This window comes from Buteo buteo, chromosome 11 (genome assembly GCF_964188355.1).
Source record: "Buteo buteo chromosome 11, bButBut1.hap1.1, whole genome shotgun sequence".
Classification (NCBI taxonomy): domain Eukaryota; kingdom Metazoa; phylum Chordata; class Aves; order Accipitriformes; family Accipitridae; genus Buteo; species Buteo buteo.
Genome location: NC_134181.1, coordinates 26,535,602 through 26,548,288, shown reverse-complemented (window position 1 = coordinate 26,548,288; position 12,687 = coordinate 26,535,602). Strand labels below are relative to the sequence as shown.

The 12,687-nt window shown below is 54.8% G+C and overlaps 1 protein-coding gene across 15 annotated transcripts in view; it reads left to right on the top strand.

The window, feature by feature from the left end:
* The window catches only part of MEF2D (myocyte enhancer factor 2D), an 80,438-nt gene that overhangs the window by 50,880 nt on the left and 16,871 nt on the right, over window positions 1-12,687 (top strand). For 12 of the 15 annotated variants that reach the window (XM_075040929.1, XM_075040927.1, XM_075040924.1 and 9 more), the window contains 2 exons: window positions 6,134-6,271; window positions 10,115-10,325. In XM_075040929.1, coding sequence (XP_074897030.1) covers window positions 6,134-6,271; window positions 10,115-10,325 — 349 coding nt within the window. Of the gene's footprint in view, window positions 1-6,133; window positions 6,272-6,422; window positions 6,558-10,114; window positions 10,326-12,687 lie in introns of all 15 variants that reach the window. The other 3 variants (XM_075040925.1, XM_075040930.1, XM_075040926.1) reach the window with 1 other exon arrangement.

Genomic DNA, 12,687 nt, shown 5'->3' with positions numbered 1-12,687 from the left:
ATAAATTAACGCCCATGGAGCGGCATGGCCCCGTGGAGGGCCCTGGGCGGATCGGAGGCAGCCGCTTGGCTTGGACCTCACACAGCACGAGGCTTTGCCACTTCAAAGCGCTGCTGGAGGAATTGGCTTCTGCCACTCGGGCTGTGCCGCTTCTGCCTTTGAATCCCTTTGGTGCATCTTGGGCGGTGCGCTCGGGCTTTGATTTCATGGAGAAGGAAAAAAACCCAACTTATGTCCTAAATCTTCCTGCTTCCCCCCCCCCCCCCCGCCCCGCTTCTGTGAAACGTGTCTTTTTGAGAGGTTTGGACTTGAGGTTTTCACCTCTCTGTCCACCCAGTTCCCACCGATGTGCCGCTGCAGCAGAAGTGGATTGAGCCATGGCCAAGCATCTGGCAGCACCTGCCTGCCCTCACTGGGGTTTGGAGACTGTTCTGCCAGCGCACGGTTGTGTACAGGCCTTACAAATGGTTCAAAAATGTCCTTTTTGGCCCGTTTGAGCCAGGTAGTGACCGTCCACCGTGAAAATGCTGGGGGTTTGCAGGCATGGTTCCCCACCGAGCTAGTCAGCACAGCCTCTCCCAGCCTCTCTGGGATGCTCAGACTGTGGCGCTTGCACCGTCGAACAGATTTGTCTTGGCCTAAAAATACCGTAAACATTTTGGGCAGCGTTCTCTGTTCCCTTATGGTCCAAGATGCAAACACTCCCAAGCCGACAAGTTACACGCAGTCCTTGGCACCCAAAGAAATACTGTGTTTGCACCACATGAAAAGCTGGATCTGCATCCAAAGCCAAAGAGAGGAACATCGGGAGTGGAAGGATATTGGTGGATGGCAAGAAAAAGAGCCCAGACATGCCGGGCTCGGCACGTCGTGCCGGCAGAGCTGCCTCGGAGTGAAACCCACTGGGGCGCAGGCAGGTTTTGAGGCTGGTTGAGCATCCCTCCCCATCCTCGTCTCATCTTGGAGCAGAGTTAGGGCTGCTCTAAGATTTTTACTGTTTTCTTTCTTAAATTGCCCTTGCCCCAGGAGACCATCCTGCTCCTGGTGCTGATTTCTCTCCCCCCTAGCCATCTCCCCTCCCCCAGGTCAGGTCCCACCGGCCTGGCTTTCTCCCCACCATGCACAGACCCAATTTACCTCATGTTTCTTGGTGGCTCCCAGTTGAACTTGACTGCTCCAAGAGTACCTTTGCATTCTCAAAACTTCCCCAGCATCAAGCATTTATAGAGCCGTGAAAGCACAGGCTGTGAATTTGCCACCAAATATGATTTTAAGTGGATTTTAAGGCGCCACCGCATGCATCTGCCTTCCCTGTAATGCCTGTGGCCCCTTTCTACCAGAGAGATGCAACCATGAATGGCTCTGGCAGTATCTCAGAAAGGATGAGGAGCAACCAGGACCTGGGTGAATCGAGGCAGAAGCCTCTTGATTTTATTTTCCTGGTGGAGGGGGAGTGAGCAGTGGCTTGGCCGAGCCAGGGTCTCCTCTGCCGGCCAGGCTGGGGGGCTCCTGGGGCCAAAGGCCACTGGTACCACCGGCTCCGGGTGGTACAAGTTGGTCTGTTCAAATTATGTTTTAAAACAGCAGTAAACATGAGATCCCCCCCTTTTTTTTAGGTCCTGGGGAGGTGCAGTCTGTGGGGGGTACCCCATCACATGCTGCACAGGGATGCCCTTGAGGGATTTATCCCCCCAGGATATTTAGCGAGAGGCAGAGCTGCTCTACGATGAGTGTACCCGGCCCCAGTTTGAGAGGGTTTCAACACCCTGGCTGCCTTTTTGGGGACCATCCCCTGTGGGGCCACCTCTGTGTTTCAGCCATGCCGGGGATCGGCAGCAGCCGTTGGGGAGTGGGATTCAACCACGCAACCCCTGCGGCTCTCTCCATGCCCGGCAAAGTCCTGGTCATTGCAAGCTTTTAAGTCTGAGAAAATCTCTCTTAATGCAGAGAGGGGGGTTTCCTTGATCAGGCGGGGGACAGCTGAGGCCCCCAGACAGGCACGCTGGGTGCCACGTGCGCGCCCGGGCTGGGATCACGCTGGCTTTGCTCCTCGCTGTCGCTTCTCGTTTCCTCGCAGCCCAGCTGACGTGCCAGTTTCTGATAAGGGACTTGGACGAGAGCAGAGCTAGCCAGGCACGGGGATGCTCCAGAGCCAGTTAAAGTCACACAGCAATTTCTTTCCTTTCTTTGGCTGAATGTCCCGTGGAGGTGGGGGGGTGGGCTGATTTTTTTCCCTAATTCTTCTTCCTGGGGTTCTTGTTCCCCGGGGTGCGTAAAATCAGGCATTTTGCAGGATGCCGGGGAGGTGGCGAAGTGTGCAGGCAGCTGCTGGTGCCACATCTTCATCTTCATCCTCAGCCTCATCCTCGTCCTTGCCCTTATCCCAACTTCCCCAAAGCCTGGGGTGGTTTTGTCTCCCTCCTCTAAGGGAAGTTGATCACGTCCTGGTTGAGCATCATTTCCTCTCACATGTTCTGCATTTCCTGCTGCTCTCTCACCCTCTTTGGGTTGGAAATCTGGTCCCGTATGAGCTAGGATCATGGGAATGGGAATATTGCCTGGAAGAGCAGGACCTGCAGCAGGTCCTGCCATGGGGGGACTCCCGATAGAGTGGGAGCAGCAGGGAGATGGGCTGATGATAAGTGGGGAGCGGTGGGGGTTTTTTTGCTATGTGAAATTCTCACCCTGGTTTTCTCCTTTGAAAATTTTCTGCTGTGAAGGAATTGATTATAAGTCTATTTTATATGAAAAATAGTTGTGTGCCACTGGGTGCAACGCAGTGACAAAACAGTTTCACGCCTCTTTGTGTCTTCTGTTTTTCTCCTGGAAAAGGGAATGAGGAGGAAGGAGAAGGAAAGCCCTTTTCTAAAAGACCTTGCAGAGTTCCTGAAAACAGAAATCTTTGGGTTTGATTCTTGCTCCAGCCAGCAGGATTGTTTTCCTTTTACATCATCTTGCCAAAAAGCAGAAAATGCGGGACAGACTTTTTTTTTTGGTCAAAAAAAATGAAAAAAACACCAGCTGACACTCGTATGGCTGGAAATGGCATTTTGTTGTCCCAAACCTCTTTCTGAGCAGCAGATTGCTGCGAGCTGCACTGCTTTGGCTCATGTCCCACTGCGACTCAGGGCCTGCTCACCCACCGCTGCCGGTGCTTCCCATCCCACCGTGCTCCAGATCATCACCATCCTCTGCTGTGCCAGCTCTGGAGCCCGTCCCTGTCCCCTTCTTCCCCTCCCTGCCTGCAGCTCCAGCAGCCCCGCGCTGCAGTGAGGGTTATAATCCAATCTCACACTGCAAGCAGCTGCCTGCAACGCCCGGGAAGGGCTTTCCTCCTCCTGCACAATCGGCTTGATGCTTCCTGGGGCTGCCGGTGGGTTTTCTGCAGTGGCACCGCAGCTGCCCCTCACAGCTTGGGATGCTGCGAACCGAACTCGGCAGGGAGGTGTGAGTCTCAAAGCCAATTAAGTTACAACTAATTTTGTGAAGCTAGTGGCCGGGGAGAGGGAAGAGACTAAGGCAACAGCCGCTGTCTTAAGTTGAAGCAATACTCGACACCAAATATATTAGACCTACAGAGGAGAAGGGCCTTGGGAAATGCAGAGAGGGGCGATGCTGTGAGCTGCTTGGAGGAGGTTTGCTGGGTCTGCATGAACAGGGCTGCGTTCCCGCCGTTGCTCTGCTTTCCTCCACAGAGTTGGTTGAGGGAACAACTGCCGGGACGATTTCACGCGGGCTTAGAAATGGCAAAATGCCACAGCCAGTGGCGTCTGCCCATTGCTCTTCCCTGCGATTTCTTTGGGTGGTATATATGAGGCAGAGCCGGGGGAACTGGAAGCTGCTTAAAACCTCCTGGGCCACTTCATTGCTGCAGATTTTAGAAAGGAGAAGGATGTTGTTGCTCGGCTGAAACCTCTTGAAAATTCAGTTGTGAGGTTCCCTTCTTCGAGGCTCCCAAGGGATGGAGATTGCTCATCTGACCCCACAACTCCTGAACCCACCGGCAGCCTTTGGCAGAGGAGAATTGCTTCCAGGGATGCAAGAGATTACCTTCACGTTTCCCGACCAGGGCAGAGGTGAGAGATCCAGTTAATATCCCTGCAAAGAGAACCGCTGCGAGGTGGGCACAGCCCCCTGTTAGACACCGGAGAGTCTCCCCAGCCGGCACCCTTCACACATGCCTGAAGGAAACACGGCTTCATCCCTTCCACTGCTCATGGAACAACTTTTTCCATTTTGCCTCTGAAAGAGAAAGAGAAGGAGGAAAAAACTCTTTTTTTTTAAGGAAGGGCTCAACTTTCTGTCTTTTTGGCTGCATCGGTGAAACAAAAGGGTTTGGGAAAAAAATCCGCAAAAAGCAGTCCGTCCGTCCGTCCCCCCTAAAAAAAAGGCAAAGCCGTTCCTTCCCCACCAGCAGCACCCGTTCCTTTTTTTGGCCCATTCTAAAAAAAAAACAAGGACACGTACAAAAATAGAAAAATAATAGGGAAAAAGGGAAAAATCCTCGGAAACCTGCACAAAAAGCCCTGGCAACCTCCCATTTGTGCCAATGACTGGGATTCCCACTACCCTGCTCCATAAAGAGACAATAAATAACACAAATTAGAGGTACCAGGAATTATTGTTAGGTAATTAGGTATTAATCATTAGGTAACAGGAATTATTGGTAACACCAATGCTGCCATGATCAAGAGTGAGCCAGACCCTCCGCTGGTGGAGCTGGATGTGGATGAGGATGTTTCCCTTCTGCAGATTAAATCTAAGTAACGAGTGTTAAAATTACGACCACAAAGGAGTGATTTTAATTGACAATAGTGTGAAAAACTTCAGCTGGATGGAAAACAGGCTGGGAGATGGGTTTGGTGCCTGTTGCTTGACCGTTGCCACCCGGCGCAAGCATCCGCCAAGCAAGACCATCGGGAAGAGGCAGAGCTGTGCGGTGTGGAGTGCTGTACCGATGCCGAGCAGAACCTGTGTGCGGCATTTCTAGCCGTTCTGGAGACATCAATGGTTTTTTTATCTGCTCCAGCAAAAATTCCCCTACAAGCTCCGTGTTTCCCAGAGCTTGCAGGTAGATGAAGAGCCACTCCAGGATACGTTTTGGCCTCAAAATAGAGATGTTTATTACTGTTTAGGAAGACAGAGGAGAATTGTCAAGGCTCTTTTTTTTCCTCCTCCCCCCCCCCCCCTCCCCGCTGAATTTGGCACGAAAAGAGATCAAGACTTCCAGGAAATTCTGTAGCTTTGACTTCTAAAAAAAATAAATTGGCAAGTGATGGTTCCATAATAACGCCTAATTGCTTTTGGTATTTTGAAAATAGAATGATTAAATGTGCATGTGTAACGCAATCTGCAAATTGGCTACCAAGCACGAAAGAGGAACTTTTGGGGTTTTCACTATACCCTGCGCATAGCCTGACCGTGTGATTACTGGGCTCCTGTTAATGAAGTAGGAGAAGTTGCATCGTTAACTCTCTGCAGCAGCGTCTGGGAACTTTGCTGCTGGTCTTGGTGCGGGGTTTGCTGCCCTGGCGTTGTTACCGTCACCCCCCTGTGTCACCCCCCAACAGGGCTTGCCATCTCTGGCACCTGCGGGCTATCGCCATGCCACGCACCCTCTCAGGTGATGCTTTTGCTGGGGTACCTTTGCATTTGGTAAATGCCACCCACCTGGTTTTGCCAGGGGCAAAAGCCGCCTTTTGCTTATTCTTTTGGTTTCTTATTTTCCTATTTGTAAGAAGGTTTTCCCTATTTTTAGCAGGAGAGCAGATATCATTAAGGTTTATTTCCCCTCCTTGTTGTTGTAGTAATTGTAGGTGACGAATGTGTCTGAGCTGGTACGGGGCCAAATTCAGCTCCGGCGTAAACAGATCCTTTGAAAGCAAAGAAGTTTCTCTCCATCCATCCCCATGTTGTAATTCCTAAATTAGAGACACCCCGGCGTCAAAATCCGAAGGCTGGATCCCGACTCTTTAATGCCATCGAGCTCAATGAAGGTGTTAATTTGTGCAAGGGCAAGTCCTTGTCTTTATGGTCCGGGGGATGTTCTGGGGGGGACCTGCCCGTCTCAGGCAGCTGCCCGTGTTGCCCATCCCCACTCCCAGATCTCAAACTGTCCCGGTTGTGTTTTCAGACGTTAAGAAAGAAAGGTTTTAACGGCTGTGACAGCCCGGAGCCCGACGGCGATGACTCGATAGACCAGAGCCCCTTGATGGAGGATAAATACCGTAAAGGCAGCGAGGATCTGGATATCCTGTTCAAGCGATACGGTGTAAGTACCTGCCCCTTGGCTGGAAAACCTTCATTATATGTTCTTTTTTGTTTTGTTTTTCTTCTGTTCGATTTCCCTCCAACCTCGTCCCCTGATCCCTCCCCGACACCCCCTCCGTGTCCGTCCCCCGTCCCCCCCCCAAACGTAACAGGCGCTGAACAAGAAGCACAGGGAGTGCGAGAGCCCGGAAGGGGATGAAGTGTTTGCGTTGACCCCACAGACGGAAGAGAAATATAAAAAGATTGATGAGGAGTTTGATAAAATGATGCAGAGTTACCGGCTCGCAGTGAGTAGCTGGTGGTCTGCAGCCCGCCCCTTGCCCCCTCCCCGGATGCCTCCAGGTGACAGGGGGGGGTGTGGATTTTGCATGGCTTTGCTTCGGAGCCGTGCTGTGCCTTGGGAGCCGATGCACGCAGCCCCCCCAGCCCCGAATGCAACCCCGGGGCTGATGGGTGAGATGCACGAGGGGCCTTGAGCGTCCCTCCTGTTTCTCACCCAGAGAAGCAGGAACAACCCTTGGGAAAACTGTTCCCGTTAGCTCCGGCATTCCCGAGCCTCCTTGGCTCCGTCCGGGCAGTGCAGGAGAATATTGCTGTTCTCCCCTCCTTTGCTGCAAATACTGGATGAGGGCCTCCTTTTTCACCTTTTTTTTCCCCAAAAAAGGATTTTTGCCTGGTTTAAGACCCCAGCGTTCATGCGAGCTGGCGACGGGTGCTGCGCCCCTCACATCCCTGCAAGACACAGTTCGGTTTGGGCTATTCTGCATTAATTCCCCTCAAATCCACCGAGCCCTCGGGGCATCTGGTGGCCGTGGCAGAAATCCAGGGAGGTTTTAGCCTGTGATCCCGGAGCCGGCACCGGGGTGGCATCAGGACAGTGCTGAAAGGGATTTGTGTCAGGAGATGGGAGGAGGAGGGGAACACGTTTCAAATTAGTCGTTAGTTCAAGGGAGCAGAGACTATTGATGCAGGCAAAGGCTTCTTCAGAGGGATTAGCCCCAAGTCGCTGCAGCCATAATTAATGCTGCCAGGAGCAGAAAGGAGGCTCATTTTCAAGGGCTGGATGCAACACTGCAAAAATTATACCACCCCCCCACCCCGCAAAAAATAATCTGCCCTTCTGTGCTTGGCAAGCCCCCACAAGTTAAAATTCTGGCTTTTCTTGAGAATTAGGTCTTGTGAAATCCATGGCTCTTTATTTTGCTGACTCAGCAGGTGAGCGCTGCATTGCTCCGGGAGCCTCCCAAAGACCCCAAAATCTGCATCTCCATCCCCTGCATCTCAGCGGGGGGTGGCTGCCCCGAGCCCTGGGAGATCTGGGGAGGTGAAGAAAATGGGGTGCAGGCAGTGATGGTTGCTTGCAGCTCTGCTGTGACAGCAAGCCCAGCCCTCCGGAGTGGGTTTAGTGCAGGATTAGTTCCTGCAAAACTTGGCTCTGCCTCATCCTCCCAGAGGTTTCTCCCTGGTTTCACTAACAGGGGACAGGTTTCCACCCCATCAGGGCTTGCGTGGGGTGGGGGTACAGCCCTGGCTGGATGTATACACCCCCCTGCCCCAGTACCTTGCACAAGTCCTGCCACTGGTGCAAAATAGGTCAAAAAGCCAGCAGAGCTTGCTCCTTGGTGCAAAACAACCTCAGAAAGCAGGGACTGCTTATTATCTGTATTTTTCTGCTGCAAAGGGAGGGCTCCAAGCAGGCTCCCGTCGCCGGAGGCAGCATCCAGACATGCCATAAAGGAACAGTCTGTGCCCTAAAATCATTTTGGCTGGTGGCATTCAGGTGCTGGGCGCTTCGTAGTCAGGGCGTAGCATCTGGCTCCCCCACTAAACCTCCCTCTGCAGCAAGGGACTGAGTGATGCAGGTGGAGCGTGTGCGGTTGAAGAAGATGCTTTTCCTTTTTAACCAGCTGGGTTGGTTTTGCGTGTGACAAGAACTAACCAGACTCGGCGGCCGGGGAAGCTTAACAAAAGCCTTGTTCGCTAAAGAGAGGCCTTGGCGTGGCTTCTGCATTTGGTGTTTGTAATCGCTTTTAATGAAAACAGAAATTGTTGAGGTTTGGCTGATGTGTGCATCTTCTCCCTCAGATTTTGGACTGATGTGTAAGCCGCCTTTTTTAGTTGTGTCCTCCCTGGGGTGGGGGGGACCTGGGACCACTTAACTGGTGGCCTGGGTGTGCATCTCGCTGCATGCTGGGGCAGCATCAGCCTGATGCTTGTTTGAAGGTGCAATGGGATAGATAACGGCTTAAAAGCAAAACTCTGCTCTCCAGTTGGTGTATCAACCACCCGGCTTTATCACGGCATTGCTTAAGATGTAATGCACAGGGGTCAGCTTTTCCTTTCCCTTCCCGGGAACACGCACACGCGCAGACACGTTTGCAGTGATTTATTACACGATGCCGCTTTGGTGTTCATGTAGCGCCCAAGAAACCTTCCTCCTCCTCATTTTGCGGCCGTGCAGAATAAGCTCCTGGGGCTGAGCAGAGGGAGGGCTCTGCGTTACAGCTCTCCCCGGCAGTCTGTAAAGGTCTGGGAAACGCCGAGCCCAGTCCCTTTGAACGGCAGGCTGGCAGCCCTCAGAGCAATGCCACGGCGCAGGCTCAGAGCCGCCATCCTCTGAGCTTGGCTGCAGCCACGGGATGTCTCTGAAGGACGGGATGCCCTTGAGAGGCTGGTGGGGAGGGTTTCCAGCAGTGAGGCGTGGGTGAGCACCACTCCCTCCTCCCGTCCTCCCCTCTACCCTGAAACAAAATCACCCATCTAGGAGCAGATTTCTGGAGGGGAGGGGGCCACGGGGCAGCAGCCCCCACCCAGCTGCAATGGGGGGGATGCTCGGCTCCCCTTGCCCTCGCCGGTGCAGCCTGTGGGGTCCCAGCTCCGGCCCTGCCACGGTCTCATCCAGCGCTGGGCTGCTCTGCCTCTCCAGCCCTGAACAAATTAAAGTGGGACTTTAGCAAAGCCCCTGCTAAAGCCTCTAAGCAGGTGCCTGCTCCTGTTAAAGAAGAGCAAATCAGTGACATAAGACAGACGGCTAGGATAATCACGGCGAGTCTGGCTCCAGCAGGGACGCTGGTAGGTGAAGCTGGTCCTCGACCTGGGGCCAAGGATAGGGCTTTAGCGATGCTCCTGCTTCCCTGGGGTCAGCTCCTCCTCCTTCCCAGCAGCTCCCGGAGTTGCCAGGATGGATCCCAGTGTCACCTGGTGACTGTGTGGACCAAAACGAACCTTTCCCAGATGCTCGGCTGCCGGCAGCAGTGTCAGCCCAAACCTGTGATCCGCTGCTGGCTCTTTGGGAGGGCTCTTCCCATCCCGCTGGATGAGGAACAGCCTCGTAAAACCTCTGCGGGCTGCTTGGCCTCTGCAGCAGGATGAAGGGCAGTGCTGAGCTCGGCCGCTCTCGCTGCTGGCGGGGGTGGACCACCATGCTGCTGCCTGCCTTCACGCTTTGGGGTGTTTCCAGCCACCTCTCTGCGGGCTGCCGTGAAGCACTGGGGGTAAAAAAATACAGCCTGAAAATGAGACCAAAGCAACTGGTTGCAAAGCTTTGATGTGTGCGAGTGGACAGCCGATGGCTCTTGCCGGTATTCACTGGGGGGGTCTGGGCTCTGGTGCATCCCTCCGAGATGCTGGCGTGGGCAGGGTACAAGCGCAGCAGTACAGGTCAGCAGTGAAATGGGGGCTTGGGGGGACCCGGACTGTCCCCCCTTTTTCAGCAGTGGGGTGTTGCTGCTGCTGTGATGCAGGATGAGGCCCATTCTTGCTCAGAGCCTACAAAGCGAGGAACTTCACCCCTGCTCCTCACCCAGCAGTGCCTGCTCCCCTTTACCCCCTGCTCTCTGTTCAGTCCACAGTGCCCGCTCCGAACTTCGCCATGCCCGTGACGGTGCCGGTGACCAACCAAAACACGCTGCAGTTCAGCAACCCGGGCAGTTCGCTAGTGACCCAGTCCCTGGTGACCTCCTCGCTGACGGACCCCCGGCTCCTCTCGCCGCAGCAACCGGCGCTGCAGAGAAACACCGTGTCCCCGGGGCTGCCACAGAGGCCAGCCAGTGCAGGTGAGCGATGCCATGCCCCTTCACATCCCCGCCTCCTCATCGTCCCTGCAAGAGGCTCGCTGGGCATGCAGCACCGAGCACGGGACATCCCAGGAAGCAGGGGACACCCCCGCTGCCCCCTCCCCTGCCCGAGGGCAGGACGTGTCCCTGCATCCGTGGGTGGCAGGAGCAGCCTGGAACAGTTGTTGCCCATGGATGCTTGCTCCTGCCCTCCTGCCAGAGGTTGATGCCCCCAGTTTGTGCCTTGGCCCCAAACTGGGGGTGACCCCCCCGCCCCGCCTTACCAAGGTCTTTTTGAGAGCTGGATCCCTGCAGGGATCTGTTTCGAGGTTGGGCAGCGCAAGGAGATGAGTCACCCGGCGCCGTTCCCAGGCTTGGGGGTGGCTGCCGGCATCCCGCTCACCGGTGGCACTCCGGTGACATGGGACTGCTGCCTAAAAAGGGCTTTTCTGAGTCGGGCTGTGCTGGTTGCAGTTGGTCGCTGAGCGATTACTCATGTGAATCTGCTGACAGATTGGAGGGAGCAGTCGTTTCCAGCAGGGACCAGTGGTGGGTGGTGGAGGGCAGGTTGGGGGAAAGCTGCTCGACACCCGTGTCCCCTGCAGTGGCGGTGGGGACGACGACGACGACGTGTGACCACAGCCCGGCTCTCCCGCAGTGCGATCATAAATAATAATAGCGTGCAGAAAGCCCCTGCCTGCTATTTTGGTTGTCGCAGATGGTCTGTAAGAATCGCACGGGCTGCAAATGGCAGAGCCGGTGACTGTGACCATCCGGACATCTGGGCGGTGGGCACTCGACTGCGGCCCCCGGGGCTGTGAGAGCTCAGGGAGGGCTTTACAAAGGGGCTGGAGGGATAGAAGAAGGGCTGGGAGGTGCCTCCAGAAGCAGGTTGGGTGGCTTGGTCAAAGCGAGCAGAAAGAGTTGCCTGGGTTGGGATGCGATAGGAACCGTTGTTCAAAGCCGGCTTGTTTGCTTACTGCTCCCTCCGCGTGGTCTCAGGGGTGGCTTGAAGTGCTCAGATACCAGGATGAGGCCCCCAGATCCAAGGAAGAGGAGTCTTTCTTCTCTAGGACTGGTCCCAAAGAGCAACATCTCACTCCAGGCTGGGTGGCAGAGCCCTCCTCGGGCACGGACAGCCAGAGCGTCGGCTGCAGGGATCTCCCCTGCCCTCTCACAGGCCCCTCTGCAGAAAAAAAAAGAGGCTTTGTTGTAATGCAGAATCTGCTGGAGGCTCGCCGTTTCCATCTTGCTCGCTTGCTGTTCGTTTGAAGGGGGATAATTTCGCGGTTGCGAGCGCAGAGGTGTTCCAAGTCCGGCCATCTGCGTCTCATTCACTCGCTGCCTGGGACACGGAAGAAATCCTGTTTATAGGAGCCAGGCCCTTGCATGTTAGAAGAGGGGTTTTTTTTCCTTAAATCTTTTTTTTAGCAATGCACTTGAGCTGAGAGCAGAGCGCTGTGGTGTTGTTTCCAAAGCAAATGCGCAGCAGAGCGCTGGGTTGGGATCTCGGCGCCAGCCAATGCCGCCTGCTCAGGGACGGCATGGGAGAAGGGTGGCCGAAGGGCTTTGTGGGGCTGGGAATGAGGTCGGCATCACTTGCCTGAGGGGGTGAGCCCACTTTGGCAGCATGGCACTGGAATCTGGGGTGCAAGTGGGGTCCCGCCGTAGGGCACACCCCCCAAATCCTGATGGAGTCCCTCCTCCAGGACATCAGAGGCATGGGGACATCTGGCTTTGCATCCCCATCTCTTGAAGGGAGGATGCTACGGTGCCGCGGCTGCCATGTTGGGGGTCACCTTGCCATTTTTCAAGCCGTAAAATATTTTTGGTACCACCACCATCCCTGGTCATGCTCCCACATGGGGAGCAAACGTGCTTCCCTGCACGGCAGCAGCTCAGCCCTCCAGCACTCCTCCTGCTTTCAGGGGCTCGCTGCAAGCCCAGACCTGAGAGCCAGGGGCTGGAAAAAAGGTTTTTCTGTCTCAGGTTTCCCCATCTGGGGTCAGAAGGGTTGGGCAGTGGTTAGAGGTGGGGTTTGGGATCGGAGGCTCCTCGTTCCCCTGCTCAGGGCTCCGGGATGACTGCGGTTGCAGCTCCGGAGCCTCCATGCCGGCTGTTGGCCGAAATCACCGCCCGTGGTGTGGCCAGGCAGCCCTAGGCTGTGAATAGGTGGCTTTCAGAAATAACTCAATAACAAGGCAGAAAAAATAAAATCTTCTTGCAGGCGAGGCAAAACATTTAGTTTATTGGGAATAAAAAGGCCTCTGGTATGGTTTTTCCCGGCACGGCAGGGAGCGTCAGTGCTTTCCAGGCGTTGGGACCGTGGGAGGCCGAATTGTAGCAGCGTCCTGGCAGCACG